A 21,086-nucleotide genomic window follows, 5' to 3' on the forward strand; every position below is an offset into this window, starting at 1 on the left:
TCTTTCCACTGAGCCACTCTGCTTCTCTTAGTAGTGGTAATAATAATAATGACCGTGGTTTTTAAGCGCTCACTATGTGCAAAGCACTGTTCTAAGCGCCGGGGAGGTTACAAGGTGATCAAGTTGGCCCACAGGGGGGCTCACGGTCTTCATCCCCATTTTACAGATGAGGGAACTGAGGCCCAGAGAAGTGAAGTGACTTGCCCGGAGTCACACAGATGACAGTCAGCGGAGCCGAGATTTGAACTCATGACCTTTGACTTCAAAGCCCGGGCTCTTGCCGCTGGGCCACGCTGCTTCTCACAGATATCGATATTACTGTTATTATTACTGTTATTATTATAATTTGTACTTTATTACTGTTATTATTACCATTTCTGCGGCATTTCTCCGGGAGGCAAGGATAGAAGCGAAACTTCTTCAGCGCCCAGTCGGGGAGCGGATGGGGCTGGGCTCAGTCGGGAAAGAGGATTTGGTTCTCGGCTCCATTTCCCAAGACCTTGGCTCTTCTGGGCCTCGGGGATCGAGGGGAGGGGGTGGGTAATAATGATAACGGTGATAATAATGACGATGGCATCGGTTAAAGCGCTTACTATGTGCCAAGCACTGTCCTGAGCACCTTGATGCCGGCCCAGGCCAACAGGTCGAGCCGTCTTTTTATTAAGATCGGTCTTTTTACTAAGTGCTTACTCTGTGAAAAGCACCGTTCTGAGCGCTGGGGAGGTTACAATAATAATAATAATAATAATATATTAATATTAATTATATAATAATCACTTTGTGAGCCCACTGTTGAGTAGGGACTGCCTCTATATGTTGCCAACTTGTACTTCCCAAGCGCTTAGTCCAGTGCTCTGCACACAGTAAGCGCCCAATAAATACGATTGATCGGCCGAGCGAGGGGCTGATTTGGTGGAAGAAGGCGATGGGAAAGGACTTGTGTCGTGGTGTCAGAATAATAATAACAGTGGCATTTATTAAGTGCTTACTCTATGAAAAGCACCGTACTGAGCACGGGAGGTTACAATAATAATTATTATTATATTATATTAATATTAATTATATAATAATCACTTTTAGACTGTGAGCCCACTGTTGGGTAGGGACTGTCTCTATATGTTGCCAACTTGGACTTCCCAAGCGCTTAGTCCAGTGCTCTGCACACAGTAAGTGCTCAATAAATACGATTGATGTTGATGATAATAATACTAATGGCATTTATTAAGCGCTTACTATGTGCCAAGCACCATTCTGAGCGCTGGGGAGGTTACAATAATAATAATAATTATTATTATATTATATTAATATTAATTATATAATAATCACTTTTAGACTGTGAGCCCACTGTTGGGTAGGGACTGTCTCTATATATTGGCAGCTTGTCCTTCCCAAGCGCTTAGTACAGTGCTCTGCACACAGTAAGCGCTCAATAAATACAATGGATGATGATGATAATAATACTAATGGCATTTATTAAGCGCTTACTATGTGCCAAGCACCGTCCTGAGCGCTGGGGAGGTTGCAAGGCCATCAGGTTGTCCCACGGCGGGGGGGGGGATCGCAGTCAATCCCCATTTTACGGATGAGGGAACTGAGGCCCGGAGAAGCCAAGGGACTTGCCCAAAGCCACACAGCTGACAGTCGGCGGAGCGGGGATTCGAACCCGTGACCGCCGACTCACGCCGCTTCACGGGCCCTGGGCGGAAATCAAGTTGGGTTCTCGCGCCCCCGTCGCCGAGGGACGGTTCCCAAGAGTGGGAAAAATGCCTCGACTTCCTCGGGAGAAGCGGGCGAGGGCGGCGGGTGGTCGGTCGTACTTATTGAGCGCCTACCGCCTGCACGGCACCGGTGCCAAACGTTCGGGAGGGAACAGCGAACAGGCACGTTTCCTGCCCACGGTGGGCGTCCAGTCTAGACGAGCGCCGTCCCAACAGGTGCAGCATCACGAGTTCGAGTCTCAGGCGGGAAGGCCCCGGGCCACCCCGATGCCGAGCCCCAAAGGGCTCCAGAGCGCACGAACGGCGGGGCAGGAGACCCCTCCTCAACCAGTAACAGAGAGTGCTTAGTACAGTGCCCGGGGGTCCGAGGACCCGGGTTCAAATGCCGCTCGTCTGCCGGGTGGCCTCGTGCAAGTGCTCCCTGGCTTGCAAACGCCCCGGCGCCTGGCACGTAGCGAGCACTCGGCCGATGCCGTTAAAAGAGAGGAAAAAGGGCCGGGAATCGTGATGACGATGGTATTTGTTAAGCGCTTACTATGTGCAAAGCACTGTTCTAAGCGCTGGGGAGATTACAAGGTGATCAGGTGGTCCCACAGGGGTATCACAGTTTTAATCCCCATTTTACAGACGAGGGAACTGAGGAAAGTGCCGGGAATCGATCAATCAGTCGTCGTTATTGAGCGCTTACTGCGTGCAGAGCGCTGGACTAAGCGCTTGGGAAGGACAAGATGGCAACGTATCATCATCATCAATCGTATTGAGCGCTTACTGTGTGCAGAGCACTGTACTAAGCGCTTGGGAAGTCCAAGTCGGCAACATATAGAGACGGTCCCTACCCAACAGTGGGCTCACAGTCTAAAAGGGGGAGACAGAGAACAAAACCAAACATACCAAGAAAATAAAAGAAATAGAATGGATATGTACAAGTAAAATAAAATAAATAAACATATGGAGAAGCAGCGTGGCTCAGTGGAAAGAGCCCGGGCTTTGGAGTCAGAGATCACAGGTTCAAATCCCGGCTCTGCCAGCTGTGTTACTTGGGGCAAGTCACTTCACTTCTCTGGGCCTCAGTTCCCTCATCTGTGAAATGGGGATTAAAACTCTGAGCCCCCCGTGGGACAGCCTGATCACCTTGTAACCTCCCCCAGCGCTTAGAACAGTGCTTGGCACATAGTAAGCGCTTCCCAAGTGCCATCATCATCAACACAGAGAGACGGTCCCTACCCAACGGCGGGCTCACAGTCTAAAAGGGGGAGACAGAGAACAAAACCGAACATGCTAACAAAATAAAAGAAATAGAATAGATATGTACGAGTAAAATAAATACTCGTCCCCCTCTCCATCCCCCCCATCTTACCTCCTTCCCTTCCCTGCAGCACCTGTATATATGTTTGTACATATTTATTACTCTATTTGTACATATCCTATTTTATTTTGCAGTATGTTTGGTTTTGTCTCCCCCTTCTAGACTGTGAGCCCGCTGTCGGGTAGGGACCGTCTCTCTATGTTGCCAACTTGGACTTCCCAAGCGCTTAGTCCAGTGCTCTGCACACAGTAAGCGCTCAATAAATGCGATTGATTGATAAGGAGCTTCCAGACTTCGGGCCCCCAACTTTCAGACTGGGCCGCAGTATGGTTTGCTTCCTGTCCCCCTCGTCCCCCTCTCCATCCCCCCCATCTTGCCTCCTTCCCTTCCCCACAGCACCTGTCTATATGGATATATGTTTGTACATATTGATTACTCTATTTATTTTACTTGTACCTATCTATTCTATTTCTTTTATTTTGTTAGTATGTTCGGTTTTGTTCTCTGTCTCCCCCTTCTAGACTGTGAGCCCACTCTTGGGTAGGGACCGTCTCTATATGTTGCCGACTTGGACTTCCCAAGCGCTTAGTCCGGTGCTCTGCACACAGTAAGCGCTCAATAAATACGATTGATGATGATGATGATAGGGACCGTCTCTCTATGTTGCCAACTTGGACTTCCCAAGCGCTTAGTCCAGTGCTCTGCACACAGTAAGCGCTCAATAAATACGATTGATTGATAAGGAGCTTCCAGACTTCGGGCCCCCAACTTTCAGACTGGGCCGCAGTATGGTTTGCTTCCTGTCCCCCTCGTCCCCCTCTCCATCCCCCCCATCTTGCCTCCTTCCCTTCCCCACAGCACCTGTCTATATGGATATATGTTTGTACATATTGATTACTCTATTTATTTTACTTGTACCTATCTATTCTATTTCTTTTATTTTGTTAGTATGTTCGGTTTTGTTCTCTGTCTCCCCCTTCTAGACTGTGAGCCCACTGTTGGGTAGGGACCGTCTCTATATGTTGCCGACTTGGACTTCCCAAGCGCTTAGTCCGGTGCTCTGCACACAGTAAGCGCTCAATAAATCCGATTGATGATGATGATGATGATAGGGACCGTCTCTCTATGTTGCCAACTTGGACTTCCCTAGCGCTTAGTCCAGTGCTCTGCACACAGTAAGCGCTCAATACGATCGATGATGATGATTTGTACGTATATGCAGGTGAGGGGGTCACCCGAATGCCTTGTCCCGGCAGGATGAGAAAGGCGCCGGTCCTGCTGTTCCTGACCTGGGCCTGCTTCCTCTTCTACGCGGGCATCGGCCTGTTCACCAGCGGCTTCCTGCTGACCCGCCTGGAGCTGACCAACCGGAGCCGCTGCCGGGAGCCGCCGGGGCCCGTCCCCGGGGGCGGGGGCGGGCCCCCCGGGGAGCCGGGGGCCTGCTGGACGGCCCCCCGCTTCGCCAGGGTCCTGCTGGTGGTGATCGACGCCCTGCGCTTCGACTTCGCCTGGAGCCGGCCCGGCCCGCGGGCCCCCCGGCCCTTCCAGGACCGGCTGGGCTCCCTGCGGCGGCTGCTGAGCGGCCGGCCGCGCCACGGCCGGCTGTACCGCTTCCGGGCCGACCCCCCGACCACCACCATGCAGCGCATCAAGGCCCTCACCACGGGCTCGCTGCCCACCTTCGTCGACGCCGGCAGCAACTTCGCCAGCCACGCTGTCCGGGAGGACAACCTCATCGGCCAGCTGGTGCAGAACGGTGAGGCGGCGGGGGCCGGGCGGCGGCGGGGCGGGGGGGGGGGACCCCGCGCGGCCCCCGGTCCGAGCCCGTCCGTCGGCGTCGCAGGGAAGCGTGTGGTGTTCCTGGGGGACGACACCTGGGACGGGCTGTTCCCCGGGGCTTTCGCCCGGGCCTCCTTCTTCCCCTCCTTCAACGTGAAAGACCTGCACACGGTGGACGACGGCATCCTGCGGCACCTGTACCCCACCGGTGAGGCGTCGCCGCGGGGGCGGGCGGGGAGGGGTGACCCCGACACCGGGGGTAGGGACCCCGCCTCAGCGCCGTCCGCCTGGGGGTCCCGGGGGCAGTGTACGGAGGCGACTGGGACGTGTTGATCGCCCACTTCCTGGGCGTGGACCACTGCGGCCACAAGCACGGGCCCGACCACCCCGAGATGGCCAAGAAACTCACCCAGATGGACCACGTGCTCTGGTGAGCGGGCGGGCGGGCCCCGGGGAAGAGCCGGCGGGAGGCGAGGGGTCCCCCATCGGGGAAGCGGGGGGCCTCAGGGAAGACTTCCCGGCGGAGGCGGTCGTCTCTCCCGGCCGTGGCCGCCGAGGTGGGGACGGGAAGGGGCCCGGTTTCTTCCATCCCCGAGCTCGCCCCCCCGCGCCTCCGTGCGCCCCTCGAGGGTCCCCTTCCTTGAATCCTCCCGACGCCCGAGTGGGCAGGGTCGTCAGGCGTGGCTCGGGACGCGGGGTGCCGGCCCGGGGACTGGGTGGGAGGCAGCGGATGAAGACCGTGAGCCCCCCGTGGGACCGCCTGATCCCCCCGTAACCTCCCCAGCGCTCAGAACGGTGCTTTGCACGTAGTAAATGCCATTAAAAAAAAATGGCAAAGCAGTAGTACCCGATGGGCCTTTGGATGAAGCAACACAGACTGCGACTCAGGTTAGTTGGGAAGGTGCTCGCCCCCTCCTGAGGCTAAAAGCTGACCTCCGCTGTGGCGGGAGCGGTGGGAGAAGCTTGTGAGCAAGAACGCAACGTGTCCCATTGGTTTTCCCTCTCTTTTTAGAGGTCTTGGTCCCGGTTTGTCATCAGTTAAGTTAGTTCCCCCGTGTCCAGGAAATGTGTTGGCTGAGAGTGGCCTCTTCGATCGCTGCGTCCTAGCGACCAGAAAAATCAGATTCGTGTACTGTTCTGGGAAAGGATATTTCCCACTGCGTTAATAGGTTGATGTGCCTCTGTTCCCCGCGCTTTAACAGTAAGCACCGAAGGGGGAAACTGAACCAGCTGTCTACATGTTTTGTTTTGTTGTCTGTCTCCCCCTTCTAGACTGTGAGCCCGTTGTTGGGTAGGGACCGGCTCTGTATGTTGCCGACTTGTACTTCCCAAGCGCTCAGTACAGTGCTCTGCACACAATAAGCGCTCAATAAATACGATTGAATGAATGAGAGGCGATGAGGTGAGGGGAGGAGCGCGGCGCCTCGTCTGATGATGATGCCGGGACTGGTTAAGTGCTTCCTGTGTGCCGAGCACCGTTCCGAGCGCTGGAGGAGACACAGGGTGATCAGGTTGTCCCACGGGGGGCTCACGGTCTTCATCCCCATTTTCCAGATGAGGGAACTGAGGCCCAGAGAAGCGAAGTGCCCCAAGTCGCACGGCCGACAGGCGGCGGAGCCGGGATCGGAACCCGCGACCCCTGGCTACCGAGCGGCGCGGGCGCTAAAGAGGGGGGTCTCCCGGGAGATCCGGGAAGGGTCCGCCCCGTGCCGGTCTGCTGCCCGCCGCCGCCGGCAGGCCCGGCCCCCCCGGGGCTGAGTCTGCGGCCCGTGTCCGTCGGCAGGACCCTGGCGCGATCCCTGGCCAACGACACGCTGCTGGTGGTGGCCGGCGACCACGGCATGACGGAGACCGGGGACCACGGCGGGGACAGCGAAGCGGAGGTCTCGGCCGCGCTCTTCCTCTACAGCAAGACCCCCCTCTTCCCGACTGACCCTCCGCAGGTAAAGGGGGGCCGCCGAGCCGGGCCACGGGGCCCGTCTCCTCCTCTTTCCCTCCTCTCTCCCACCCGGCCGCCTCCGCTCCCCGTCTCCTCCAGGATCCCGAGGAGGTGGCCCAGGTGAACTTGGTGCCGACCCTGGCGCTGCTGCTGGGCCTGCCCATCCCCTTCGGGAACGTCGGGGAGGTGATGGCCGAGCTGTTCTCCGGCCCGCCGGCCGGAGCCACCGGGCCCCACTCGGCCGCGCTGGCCCAGGCCTCCGTCTATCACCTCAACGCCCAGCAGGTCAGCATCCCGGACCGCGGCGGGCCGTTGGACACCGGGGACGGGCCGGTGGGGGACGTTTCCGTGACAGGGTCCCCGAATCTCCTCCCCCGTCCCCCCCTCAGGCCACCTCTGCCCTCCCATCCCCTACATCTCCCTCTGTATGCGCTAAAAACGGCGCTCAGGCGCTTAGAACAGTGCTTTGCCCATAGTGAGCGCTTAACAAATACCGTTATCATTACGCCCAGGGCCAGGCTGGGGCCCTTCCTCCTCTCCGTGGTTGAGGGCTCCCGGGGACAGACCTGGCGTTGTGAGAAAGCGATGGAGCAGCGTGGCCCAGTGTGAAGAGCCCGGGCCTGAGGCCGGGGCTGATTATTATTATTCATATAGAATTATGACAATTATATAGTAATTATAATCATAAAATATATTGCTTTATATTATTATCATCAGCCCAGGCTTGACGATAATCCTAGTACCTAATATCTAGTACCTGTTTTAGACTGTGAGCCCACTGTTGGGTAGGGACTGTCTCTATACGTTGCCAATTTGTACTTCCCAAGTGCTTAGTCCAGTGCTCTGCACACAGTAAGCGCTCAATAAATACGATTGATGATGACGTTAAGCGCTTATTGCGTGCCAAGCACCTTTCTGAGCGCTGGGGAAGATGCGAGTCATGCAGGTTGGACACGGTTCCCGTCATTCATCCATCCATTCGGTCGTATTTATTGAGCGCTTGGGAGGTACAAGTTGGCGCCGTACAGAGATGGTCCCCACCCAACAGCGGGCTCGGGGCTCACGGTCTGAAGCCCCATTTTACAGCCGGGGTAACTGAGGCACAGAGAAGCGAAGCGGCTCGCCCCAGGTCACGCGGTAGACGTAGGGGGGAGCCGGGATCAGAACCCAGGTCTTCCGGGCTCCCGCTGTAGCCGCCGAACCACGCCGAGTCATTCATCCTCCTTCCCTTCCCCACAGCACCTGTATATATGGTTGTAAATATTTATTACTCTATTTATTTATTTTACTTGTACATATCTATCCTATTTATCTTATTTTGTTAGTATGTTTGGTTTTGTTCTCTGTCTCCCCCTTTTAGACTGTGAGCCCACTGTTGGGTAGGGACTGTCTCTATCTGTTGCCAATTTGTACTTCCCAAGCGCTTAGTGCAGTGCTCTGCACATAGTAAGCGCTCAATAAATACGACTGATGATGATGATTCATCCGGTCGTATTTATTGAGCGCTTACCGGGTGCGGAGCCCCACCTGGGACAATCCGATTACTTGGTTACCTACCTCAGCGCTTATATATTTATTACTCTATTTATTTTACTTGTACGTAGCTGTTCTATTTATTTTATTTGGTTTGGTTTTGTTCTCTGTCTCCCCCTTCTATCAATCAATGTCGTATTTATTGAGCGCTTACTGTGTGCAGAGCACTGGACTAAGCGCTTGGGAAGTACAAGCTGGCGACATATAGAGACGGTCCCTACCCGACAGTGGGCTCACAGTCTAGAAGGGGGAGACGGAGAACAAAACCAAACAGACTAACAAAATAAAATAAGTAGAATAGACTGTGAGCCCACTGTTGGGTAGGGCCGTCTCTAGACGTTGCCGACTTGGACTTCCCAAGCGCTCAGTCCGGTGCTCTGCACACCGTAAGCGCTCAATAAATACGATTGATTGATTGATTGATTGCAGGGCATCGTACTCCCCCTGCCACGGGCTCGGTGTGTCCTCTGCCTCAATTCCCTCGCCCGTCAGTCCCTACCCAACGGCGGGCTCACAGTCTAGAAGGAGACAGAGAACAAAACCAAACAGAGTAACAAAATAAAAGAAATAGAATAGACTGTGAGCCCACTGTTGGGTAGGGCCCGTCTCTAAACGTTGCCAACTTGGACTTCCCAAGCGCTCAGTCCGATGCTCTGCACACCGTAAGTGCTCAATAAATACAATTGATTGATTGATTGATTGCAGAGCATCGTACTCCCCCTGCCACGGGCTCGGTGTGTCCTCTGCCTCGATTCCCTCGCCTGTCAGTCCCTACCCAACAGCGGGCTCACAGTCTAGAAGGGGGAGATGGAGAACAAAACCAAACATACTAACAAAATAAAATAAATAGAATAGACAGACTGTGAGCCCACTGTCGGGTAGGGCTGTCTCTAGATGTTGCCGACTTGGACTTCCCAAGTCCGGTGCTCTGCACACCGTAAGTGCTCAATAAATACGATTGATTGATTGCAGAGCATCGTACTCCCTCTGCCATGATTCCCTCACCCGTCAGTCCCTACCCAACAGCAGGCTCACGGTCTAGAAGGGGGAGACAGAGAACAAAACCAAACATACTAATAAAATAAATAGAATAGACAGACTGTGAGCCCACTGTCGGGTAGGGCCCGTCTCTAGATGTTGCCAACTTGGACTTCCCAAGTCCGGTGCTGTGCACACCGTAAGTGCTCAATAAATACCACTGATTGATTGCAGAGCACCGTACTCCCTCTGCCACGGGCTCGGTGTGTCCTCCGCCTCGATCCCCTCGCCCGTCAAAGGGGAACTCGCCCTCCGCGACCGCGTCCGGTCCGCCGATCCCCGCCCTGGACCCCGGCGCGTAGCAAGCGCTTAGGAGGCACCGCTGTCGTGGTGGCTGTCCAACCCCTCCTCCCCTGCCCCGTCCCCTCGTGCCCAACGGTGCTGGGCACGAGGCCCAAGGTCTGAGCCCTCCTCACCCCCCCAGGTATGGCGTTTCCTGCACACCTACTCTCTGGCCGCCCCGGACCTGCCGCCCGATGAGCTGCGCCGCCTGCGAGGCCTCTTCGACGTGGCCTCCTCCGACTACGGGCGGCTCCTGGAGCGGCTGGGCGCGGAGCCGCCGGGGTCCCCCCGGCTGGAGGATGAGCTGCTGGACGTCTGCCGGCGGCTGCGGCTCTTCCTGCGCGGGGCCCGGGCGGCCTGCCTGGACTCGTGGGCCCGCTTCCGCCCGGCCCGGATGGCGGCGGGGGCCGCGCTCCTGGGGGCCGCCTGCCTGCTGTGCCCGCTGGCCGCCTCGACGGCGTCCCCCTCGGGGCCCCCGCTGCTCCGGCCCCTGGGCTGGGGCCTGGCCGCGGCGGGGCTGCTGGGGGCGGCGCTCCTGGCCGCGGGCCAGGGGCCGGAGCCGGTCCTGCTGGGGGGCCGCGGGGGCGGCCGGCTCCCTGCTGGGCTTCTGGCGGGCGGCCCGGGGGCGGCCGGGGGGCTCCGGGGCGGCCCTCCCCCCGGACTCCTGGCCCGCCCTGCCGCTGCTGGCCCTCAGGGCCGGCGCCCTCTTCTCCGACAGCTTCGTGGTGTCCGAGCGGCGCGTGGCCCCCTTCCTGCTGCGCTCCCTGGCCCTGCTCCTCGTCGCCCGGCTGCACTGGGGCGGCCGGCCGGGCCCCCCCCGAGGCCCCTCCCCGGGGGTCCGCGCGGGCCCTGGGGCCGCTGGCCGCCCTGCTGGTGTGCGCCCGCCTCTCGGACCTCTTCCACAGGTGCCCCGAGGAGAGCCCCCTGTGCCGCTCCTCCCCGTGGCTGCTGCCCCTGGGCAGCGTGGGCGGCCCCCGGGCCCAGAACCTGTGGTACGGGGCCTGCGTGGGGGCCCTGGGGGCCCTGGCCTACGCGGCGCGCCGCTGCCTGGCCCGCTGCGGCCGCCCGGCCGCCGCGGCCCCCGCCGGCGCTCTTGGTGCGCCGGGGGCTGCCCCTGCTGGCGCTGGGCACGGCGGCCCACTGGGCCGTGGCCGCGGGGGCGGACGGGAACGCCCCTCCCCGGCTGCGGGCGCTGGTGCGGGGGGTCCTGGCGGGGCTCCCCCGGGCCCTGTTCGGGCTGGCGGGCCTGGGGCTGGGGCTGCTGCTCTGGCGGCCCGTGGCACTCTCCTCCCCCGGGCCGCCCGCCGACCCAGGCCGCGCCGCGGTCCCCCGCATCTACCGGCGCCTGCGGGACGCCCTGCGCGGCGGGCCGGGGGCCGGGGACCCCCCGGCCGCCGGCGACCCCCCCGGGCGGCGTCCACTCAGCCGCCCTGGTGACGGCCCTGGCCCTGCTGGGCTTCCCGCTGCTCCTGCTGCACGCGGAGCGGCTCAGCCTGGCTTTCCTGCTGCTCTGCCTTCAGACCTTCCTGCTCCTGCAGCTCCTCGCCGCCACGGGCCCCCAGCAGCCCCCGGGTACGTCGGGCCGAGCGCTTGAGGAGAGGCGGCCTGGCTCGGCGGAAAGAGCACGGGCTTTGGGGTCAGAGGTCGTGGGTTCGAATCCCTGCGCCTCCACGCGTTTGCTGTGTGACCCTGGGCAAGTCACTTCGCTTCTCTGAGCCTCCGTTACCTCATCTGGAAAATGGGGATTAAGACTGTGAGCCCCACGTGGGACAACTTGATCGCCTTGTATTCCCCCCCCGGCGCTTAGAACGGTGCTCTGCACATAGTAAGCGCTTAACAAATGCCATCATCATTATTATTATTCAAACCCCCGGCTCCGCCGCTCGTCAGCTGGGTGACTTTGGGCAAGTCGCTTGATTTCTCTGGGCCTCAGTTACCTCATCTGGAAAATGGGGATTAAGACTGTGAGCCCCACGTGGGACAACTTGATCACCTTGTGTTCCCCCCTGGCGCTTAGAACAGTGCTCTGCACATAGTAAGCGCTTAGCAAATGCCATCATCATTATTATTATTATTATTCAAACCCCCGGCTCCGCCACTCGTCGGCTGGGTGACTTTGGGCAAGTCGCTTGGCTTCTCTGGTAGAAAGAGCACGGGCTTTGGAGTCAGAGGTCGTGGGTTCGAATCCCTGCTCCTCCACGCGTTTGCTGTGTGACCCTGCGCAAGTCACTTCGCTTCTCTGAGCCTCTGTTACCTCATCTGGAAAATGGGGATTAAGACTGTGAGCCCCACGTGGGACAACTTGATCACCTTGTGTTCCCCCCTGGCGCTTAGAACAGTGCTCTGCACATAGTAAGCGCTTAGCAAATGCCATCATCATTATTATTATTATTATTCAAACCCCCGGCTCCGCCGCTCGTCGGCTGGGTGACTTTGGGCAAGTCGCTTGGCTTCTCTGGTAGAAAGAGCACGGGCTTTGGAGTCAGAGGTCGTGGGTTCGAATCCCTGCGCCTCCACGCGTTTGCTGTGTGACCCTGGGCAAGTCACTTCGCTTCTCTGAGCCTCCGTTACCTCATCTGGAAAATGGGGATTAAGACTGTGAGCCCCACGTGGGACAACTTGATCGCCTTGTATTCCCCCCCCGGCGCTTAGAACGGTGCTCTGCACATAGTAAGCGCTTAACAAATGCCATCATCATTATTATTATTCAAACCCCCGGCTCCGCCGCTCGTCAGCTGGGTGACTTTGGGCAAGTCGCTTGATTTCTCTGGGCCTCAGTTACCTCATCTGGAAAATGGGGATTAAGACTGTGAGCCCCACGTGGGACAACTTGATCACCTTGTGTTCCCCCCTGGCGCTTAGAACAGTGCTCTGCACATAGTAAGCGCTTAGCAAATGCCATCATCATTATTATTATTATTATTCAAACCCCCGGCTCCGCCGCTCGTCGGCTGGGTGACTTTGGGCAAGTCGCTTGGCTTCTCTGGTAGAAAGAGCACGGGCTTTGGAGTCAGAGGTCGTGGGTTCGAATCCCTGCTCCTCCACGCGTTTGCTGTGTGACCCTGCGCAAGTCACTTCGCTTCTCTGAGCCTCTGTTACCTCATCTGGAAAATGGGGATTAAGACTGTGAGCCCCACGTGGGACAACTGGATCACCTTGTATTCCCCCCCAGCGCCTAGAACAGTGCTCTGCACATAGTTAAGCACTTAGCAAATGCCATCATTATGATTATTATTATTATTATTCAAACCCCCGGCTCCGCCGCTCGTCAGCTGGGTGACTTTGGGCAAGTCACTTGATTTCTTTGGGCCTCAGTTACCTCATCTGGAAAATGGGGATTAAGATATGTTGCCAATTTGTACTTCCCAAGCGCTTAGTACAGTGCTCTGCACATAGTAAGCGCTCAATAAATACGATTGATGATGATGATGATGATGACTGTGAGCCCCACATGGGACAACTTGATCACTTTGTATTCCCCCCCCCCCCGGCGCTTAGAACAGTGCTCTGCACATAGTAAGCGTTTAGCAAATGCCATCATTATCATTATTATTATTATTATTATTATTCAAACCCCCGGCTCTGCCGCTCGTCAGCTGGGTGACCTTGGGCAAGTCACTTCACTTCCCTGAGCCTCAGTTACCTCATCTGGAAAATGGGGATTAAGACTGAGCGCCCCACGTGGGACAACTTGATCGCCTTGTATTCCCCCCCCGGCGCTTAGAACAGTGCTCTGCACATAGTAAGCGCTTAGCAAATGCCATTATTATTATTATTATTATTATTCAAACCCCCGGTTCTGCCGCTCGTCAGCTGGGTGACTTTGGGCAAGTCACTTGATTTCTTTGGGCCTCAGTTACCCCATCTGGAAAATGGGGATTAAGACTGTGAGCCCCACGTGGGACAACTTGATCACCTTGTGTTCCCCCCCAGCGCTTAGAACAGTGCTCTGCACATAGTAAGTGCTTAACAAATGCCATTATTATTATTATTAGTAGTAGTAGTAGCAGTAGTAGTAGTAGTATTCAAACCCCGGCTCCGCCGCTTGTCAGCTGGGTGACTTTGGGCAAGTCACTTGATTTCTCTGGGCCTCGGTTCCCTCATCTGGAAAATAGGGATTAAGACTGTGAGCCCCACGTGGGACAACTTGATCACCTTGTGTTCCCCCCCCAGCGCTTAGAACAGTGCTCTGCACGTAGTAAGCGCTTAACAAGTGCCATCATCATTATTATTGTTATTATTCAAACCCCCGGCTCCGCCGCTCGTCAGCTGGGTGACTTTGGGCAAGTCGCCTGACTTCTCTGGGCCTCGGTTCCCTCATCTGGAAAATGGGGATGAAGACTGTGAGCCCCCCGTGGGACAACCCGATGGCCTTGTAACCTCCCCAGCGCTCAGGACGGTGCTTTGCACGTAGTAAGCGCTTAATAAATGCCGCCGTTATTATTACTTTGCGGAGAGCACCGTACCGAGCGCTGGGGAAGTACAATCCAGCGATGAAAGAGAGACGATCCCCGCCCACCGTGGGCTTACGGTCTAGAGGGGGGTACGTCCGCCGACCTCCTTTGGGGGGGGACCGCCTGGGGTGAGGGGGCCGCCGGGGTCTCGGGAGGGCGAGGGGAGGAGATATCCACCGGGTCGTTGAGCCCCGGCCCGACGTGCCTCTCTCTCTCTCTCGGGCCAGCCTGTCCCTCCCGGGCTCGGACGTCACAGGGAGCGCGGACCTCCTGGGCCCCTTTTTCTCCGGAAGCCCCGGCCCCTCTGTCCGTCGCCCCGGGCCCGACGGGACGTTCTCCCGGGGCTTCGGACCTTCCCGACTGAGGCCCGACGGGACCCGCCTCCCCTCTCTCGCCCCCGCCAGGGTCCCTCTCCGTGCCGTGGACGGCCGTCTCCGCCTGGGCGCTCTCGGCCTCCCAGTTCTTCTACGCCACGGGCCACCAGCCCGTCTTCTCCGCCATCCACTGGAACGCGGCCTTCGTGGGCTTCCCCGACGGCCACGTGGCCCCGCTGTTGCCGGCCCTGCTGGTGGGCGCCAACACCTTCGCCTCCCACTTCCTCTTCGCAGGTAACCCGGGCCGCCCTCCCGGGCTCCGTTTCCTCTCGCCCCGTCTTCCGACCTCCCCTGCTTCCCACCCTCCGCCTTCTTTCCCCTCCCCGGATCGGGCTCTCCCCTCCTCGGAGGGCGCACGCTTCCCCACGGTCCACCCGGCCCCGAACCGGCCGAGTAGCCGGCCCGGGTCGCCCCTCCGCCAGTCGGCTTTCAGGCCGCGAGTCCCCGTTGCTTTCTGCGGGTTCCGATTTTCCAGTCCGCTCTGACCCCGCGAGGTATTTCTTTGGCCCCGCTCGCCTTCAGCCGAGCTTTCCGGCTCCGTCTCGACCCCGTCCCTCCCCGAATTTCTCCCTGGGGGCCGCGGCGGTGCTCAGGCGACCCCCTTGCCCCCGAGGTAGTCGGCTGCCCGCTGCTCCTCTTCTGGCCGTCCGTCTGCGAGGGTCCGGACGCCCCGAGGAGGAAGCCCCCGTCCCCGCCCGCCCGAGGGACCGCGGAGGAAGCCGCAGAGGCCCTGACGGACACGCGGCCGCGGGACGGCCCCGATCGGTTCTCCGCTGCCCTCCTGCAGCTCGGTCTCAAGTACCTCTTTGTCCTCGGGCTGCAGGTACGGCCGGTCGAAGCGGCGGCAACGTGGAGGGTCCGGGAGAGGAGGGGAGTGGGCTGAAGCTGGGCTTCTTGGAGGACGGGGGTCCCGGTCCGAACGACTCTGGGGCCAGAAACAGATGCCCCCCGTCCCTCCCGGATCGTCTTGGGGCCGGGCGGATCGGATGGTTCATTCATTCAGTCAGTCAGTCGTATTTATTGAGCGCTTACTGTGTGCAGAGCACTGTACTAAGCGCTTGGGAAGTACAAGTTGGCAACATATAGAGACAGTCCCTACCCAACAGTGGGCTCACAGTCTACCGTCTAAACATATGGGCAACATATAGAGACGGTCCCTACCTGACAACGAGCTCGTGGTCTAGAAGGGGGAGACGGACAACAAAGATGTAGAAAGGTGTCAAAATCAGAACAAATAGAATTATAGCTTTATGCACATCATTAACAAAATAGACGTCAGTGTGTCGTCTAATAATAATGATGGCATTTATTAAGCGCTTATTATGTGAAGCGCACTGTTCTAAGTGCTGGGGAGTTTGCAAGGTGATTAGGTTGTCCCTTGAGAGGTTCACAGTCTTAATTCCTATTTTACAGATGAAGGAACTGAGGCACAGAGAACCAATTAATCGTATTGAGCACTTACTGTGTGCAGAGCACTGTACTAAGCGCTTGAGAAGTACAAGTTGGCAATGTATAGAGACAGTCCCTACCCGACAACGGGCTCGCGGTCTAGAAGGGGGAGACAGACAACAAAGCAAAACATGTAGAAAGGTGTCAAAATCAGAACAAATAGAATTATAGCTTTATGCACATCATTAACAAAATAGACGTCTGTGTGTGGTCTAATAATAATAATGATGATGGCATTTATTAAGCGCTTATTATGTGAAATGCACTGTTCTAAGCGCTGGGGAGTTTGCAAGGTGATTAGGTTGTCCCTTGAGAGGTTTACAGTCTTAATTCCTATTTTACAGATGAGGGAACTGAGGCCCAGAGAATCAATCAATCAATCAATCGTATTTATTGAGCGCTTACTGTGTGCAGAGCACTGTACTAAGCACTTGAGAAGTACAAGTTGGCAACGTATAGAGACAGTCCCTACCCGACAACAGGCTCGCGGTCTAGAAGGGGGAGACGGACAACAAAACAAAACATGTAGAAAGGTGTCAAAATCAGAACAAATAGAATTATAGCTACATGCACATCATTAACAAAATAAATAGACGTCTGTGTGTCGTCTAATAATAATAATGATGGCATTTATTAAGCGCTTATTATGTGAAGCGCACTGTTCTAAGTGCTGGGGAGTTTGCAAGGTGATTAGGTTGTCCCTTGAGAGGTTCACAGTCTTAATTCCTATTTTACAGATGAGGGAACTGAGGCCCAGAGAATCAATCAATCAATCAATCGTATTTGTTGAGCGCTTACTGTGTGCAGAGCACTGTACTAAGCGCTTGAGAAGTACAAGTTGGCAATGTATAGAGACAGTCCCTACCCGACAACGGGCTTGCGGTCTAGAAGGGGGAGACGGACAACAAAGCAAAACATGTAGAAAGGTGTCAAAATCAGAACAAATAGAATTATAGCTTTATGCACATCATTAACAAAATAGACGTCAGTGTGTCGTCTAATAATAATGATGGCGTTTATTAAGCGCTTATTATGTGAAATGCACTGTTCTAAGTGCTGGGGAGTTTGCAAGGTGATTAGGTTGTCCCTTAGAGAGGTTCACAGTCTTAATTCCTATTTTACAGATGAGGGAACTGAGGCACAGAGAATCAATCAATCAATCGTATTGAGCGCTTACTGTGTGCAGAGCACTGTACTAAGCGCTTGGGAAGTACAAGTCGGCAACGTATAGAGACAGTCCCTACCCGACAACGGGCTCGCGGTCTAGAAGGGGGAGACGGACAACAAAGCAAAACATGTAGAAAGGTGTCAAAATCAGAACAAATAGAATTATAGCTTTATGCACATCATTAACAAAATAGACGTCTGTGTGTCGTCTAATAATAATAATGATGGCATTTATAAAGCGCTTATTATGTGTGTTCTAAGTGCTGGGGAGTTTACAAGGTGATTAGGTTGTCCCTTGAGAGGTTCACAGTCTTAATTCCTATTTTACAGATGAGGGAACTGAGGCCCAGAGAATCAATCAATCAATCAATCGTATTTATTGAGCGCTTACTGTGTGCAGAGCACTGTACTAAGCGCTTGGGAAGTACAAATCGGCAACATATAGAGACGGTCCCTACCCAACAGTGGGCTCACAGTCTAAAAAGTGAAGTGACTTGCTCAGAGTCACACAGCTGACTATTGGTGGAGCTGGAATTTGGTTTTGTTCTCTATCTCCCCCTTTTAGACTGTGAGCCCACTGTTGGGTAGGGACTGTCTCTATATGTTGCCAATTTGTACTTCCCAAGCGCTTAGTACAGTGCTCTGCACATAGTAAGCGCTCAATTAATACGATTGATGATGATGATGATGATGGAATTGGAACCCATGACCTCTGACAACTCAGCCCACGCCCTTCCCGCTGAGCCACGCTGCTTCTAGGTCTCTTAGCCGTGAAAAAGCCCACGCAGAATATTGGCGAATGACTCCCCCCAATCAATCAATCGTATTTATTGAGTGCTTACTGTGTGCAGAGCACTGTACTAAGCGCTTGGGAAGTCCAAGTTGGCAACATATAGAGACGGTCCCTACCCAACGGTGGGCTCACAGTCTAAAAGGGGGAGGTCCCCAGGCACTCCAGGGACCGGATGGGTAGCGGCGCCGCGTCCTCTGGCCTCGGATGCCAACTTCCTGGGGCTCGAGTCCCGCCGGGCTCCAAACCGGGACGCTCCACTCTTCCTCTTTTCCATTCCTTCCCTCCCCCAGGTCCTGGCCTGCGTCCTGGCGGCCGCCGTTCTCCGGAGGCATCTCATGGTCTGGAAGGTCTTCGCTCCCAAGTGAGTGGTCCGCCTCGGCTACCGACAGGCTCGGGACGGCTTCCCCACCTGCCGCGGAGGCTCGACTCCTAAAAGCAGCCGTCCGCCGGGAAGGGGGGACGCTGGGGAGGGGAGGCATCGCTGGGAGGGAGGAATCAGCGGTATTTACTGAGCTCTCGGGAGAATGTCGCGTGACGGAGTCGGCGGGCACGTTCCCTGCCCCCAGACGGGGCTAACTTAGCGTCGAAGGGGAGGGTCCGAAACCGAAACCCAGAGGGAGAGGGGCGGATGGGAGGGAGGGGAAAGACGTGGAGGGTGGGGATGGGAGGGAAGGAACAGAGTTTGGCTTAGCGGCAAGGAGGGGAGGACCCAGGCTTTGGGGGGAAGACGGAGGAAGAAGAGAGAGGAGGTGTCAGGGTCCGCGCCGACGTCGCGGCGTCCGCTCCGCTCGCCCCGCAGGTTCCTGTTCGAGGCCGCGGGCTTTGTGGTGAGCAGCGTCGGGCTCCTCCTGGGCCTGGGGCTCGTCATGCGGGTGGACTGCGCCGTCGGCTCCTAGTCCGAGCGGCTCACGCCGGACGCCCGGGGCCCACCCGCCCTCCAGCTGCCGGGCTGTCCGTCTCCTGCGATGCCTGGCCGGACCGAGGGCACCGGGGCCGCCCCGTGACGGGGGCCGGGGGCCGGTGGGTTTTGTCGTTCCCGGGCAGGGCCTCGCTTCCCGCGGAGGGGCAGCGGCCAGAAAGGCTCCAACGGGAGAGGGGCAGAGGTCAAGGTGGGAGACGGGACACCGTAGCAGTAGTCTTAGAGCCGTCCTTGCCGGGCGTGGGGCGGTGGTGGGCCGGCCGGGAGTACAGCGCCCGCGTAGAGGGAGAGCTGCGGGGCCGGTGCCTGGCGTGGCGGTTTGGGAAGCCAAAGGACCGACCTCTCGAGGGGACGGAGGAAAGCAATAAAATCTTCAATGACGGACCGTGTGTGAGTATCAGGCCGACAGCCCGGGTGCCCACCCGCACGTTCGGAGCCGGCGTCGAGGGAGGGCTGGATCCTCAGGACCTCTGTTGCGGGTCGGGAGGGGAGGGGGCGTCCGCGGAGGCACCGGCCGTTGCCCGAGAGGCTTTCAGGAGGTTTCCTGGCCCTCTGACCACCAAAACCCATTCCGGGGTCACCTCTTGGATTGAGGTGAGTGATGCTCTTTCTGGTCACTTGCCATCAAGTGACGATGACGGGGAAGCGTGTCGGCTCACCCCGCCGTATTGCACTCTCCCGAGCGCGTGGTCCGGCGCTTTGCGGTAAATAGAGCAATAGAAGCAGCGTGGCTCAGTGGAAAGAGCCGGGCTCTGGAGTCAGCGGTCATGGGTTTGAATCCCGACTCCGCCAACGTGCCTGCTGGGTGACTTCTCGGAGCCTCAGTTCCCTCATCTGTAAAATGGGGATGAGGACTGTGAGCCCCACGCGGGCAACCTGATCACCTTGTATCCCCCCCAGCGCTTAGAACAGTGCCTTGCACATAGCGCTTAACAAATGCCATTATTATTATTATTAAATACCATCGATTGACTGGGGGCGAGGTGCTCTGGTCGCCACAGTTGACATCGATCGATGAATCGTATCTACTGAGCCCTTACCGTGGGCGGGGGGGAGCAGCAGGGTGTGGCAGAAAGTCGTGGGTTCTAATCTCAGCTCTGCCGCGGGACCTTGGGCAAGCCACTTCTCTGTGCCTCGGTTACCTCATCTGTAAAACGGGGATTGAGACGGGGGACAGGGGCTGCGTCTAACCCGATCCGCTCGCGTCCATCGCAGCGCTCAGTGTCGTGGCTGGCCCCTCGTAAGGGCTTCACCAGTACCGCGATTATCATCGTTATCCACTGTACTGAGCGCTCGGGAGAGTACGGGACAACGGAGTCGTAAGCACGTTCCGCGTCGACGAGGAGCGTGCAGTCCGGAAGGGGAGACGGATGTTTAATTTTAAACGACAGACGGGGACGTGAATGCTGTATGGCCGTGGGCGGGAGTGAATAAAGCGCAATCCGAATCCGGCACTCTGAGGGAGCGTGGGGGTAGATGGAGAAAAGAGGGGGACCCAGGACCGAGCCGTGAGGGACCCTCACAATTCGGAGGGTGGAAAGCGGAGCCGGGAGATGGGGAAAGCTGGGGATGAGTAAGCAAAGGAGAGCGGAAGATTTCTTATGAGAATGTGAAAGCCTCTGCCGCTTTTTTGGCCGGGCTTTAAAGCACCTGCAAAGCTTTTGGCCTGAGAAGGGAGTTTTTTGACTTGCCACCCACCTGGCTGTCAAAGCTCCATTTTCCATTTGCATCAGGAGGTGGGCGATACAGTATTGAGCGCTCACTGTGTGCAGAGCACTGTACTGAGCACTTGGGAAGGACAAGTTGGCAACATATAGAGACGGTCCTTATCCAACAGCGGGCTCACAGTCTAGAAGGGGGAGACGGACAACAAAACAAAACATATTAACAAAATGAAAGAAATAGAATAAATATGTACAAATAAAATAAAAAAATAAATACAAGTAAATTTACAGATCTATACCTAAGGGCCGTGGGGTCTTGGGAGCCAGAGGTCGTGGGTTCTAATCCCGCCTCCTCCACTTAGCTGTGTGACGGGCCAGTCACTTCACTTCTCTGTGCCCTCAGTGACCTCATCTGGAAAATGGGGATGAAGACCGTGAGCTCCACGTGGGGCGACCTGATCACCCTGTAACCTCCCCAGCGCTTAGAACAGTGCTTTGCATGTAGGAAGCGATTAACAAATACCATTATTATTATTATTATTATTATTATCTGTAAGATGGGGGATGAAGACCTTGAGCCCCACGTGGGGCGACCTGATCACCCTGTAACCTCCCCAGCGCTTAGAACAGTGCTTTGCACGTAGGAAGCGATTAACAAATACCATTATTAT

The 21,086-nt window shown here is 56.7% G+C and overlaps 1 protein-coding gene across 1 annotated transcript; it reads left to right on the forward strand.

The window, feature by feature from the left end:
• The first annotated feature begins 1,875 nt into the window (after window positions 1-1,875).
• PIGO (phosphatidylinositol glycan anchor biosynthesis class O) lies at window positions 1,876-18,821 on the forward strand. Its single transcript, XM_038742535.1, has 12 exons — window positions 1,876-1,934; window positions 4,281-4,780; window positions 4,868-5,011; window positions 5,110-5,233; window positions 6,587-6,746; window positions 6,842-7,027; window positions 9,738-9,983; window positions 11,116-11,167; window positions 14,454-14,657; window positions 15,041-15,246; window positions 18,123-18,193; window positions 18,632-18,821. The coding sequence occupies exons 2-12, from the start codon at window positions 4,282-4,284 to the stop codon at window positions 18,726-18,728; spliced, it is 1,989 nt and encodes a 662-aa protein (XP_038598463.1). The 5' UTR covers window positions 1,876-1,934; window position 4,281; the 3' UTR covers window positions 18,729-18,821.
• The last annotated feature ends 2,265 nt before the right edge of the window (window positions 18,822-21,086 follow it).

The sequence above is a fragment of the Tachyglossus aculeatus genome, unplaced genomic scaffold (genome assembly GCF_015852505.1).
Source record: "Tachyglossus aculeatus isolate mTacAcu1 unplaced genomic scaffold, mTacAcu1.pri scaffold_12_arrow_ctg1, whole genome shotgun sequence".
Classification (NCBI taxonomy): Eukaryota; Metazoa; Chordata; class Mammalia; order Monotremata; family Tachyglossidae; genus Tachyglossus; species Tachyglossus aculeatus.

What these genes read in the sequence shown, in the direction of transcription:
- PIGO (XM_038742535.1), top strand. Translation starts at nt 4,282, where the DNA reads ATGAGAAAGGCGCCGGTCCTGCTGTTCCTGACCTGGGCCTGCTTCCTC. An exon ending in ATCACCTCAACGCCCAGCAG is followed by an intron (nt 7,028 to 9,737) that starts GTCAGCATCCCG and finishes TCACCCCCCCAG; the next exon opens with GTATGGCGTTTCCTGCACAC. An exon ending in GGGCCCCCAGCAGCCCCCGG is followed by an intron (nt 11,168 to 14,453) that starts GTACGTCGGGCC and finishes CGCCCCCGCCAG; the next exon opens with GGTCCCTCTCCGTGCCGTGG.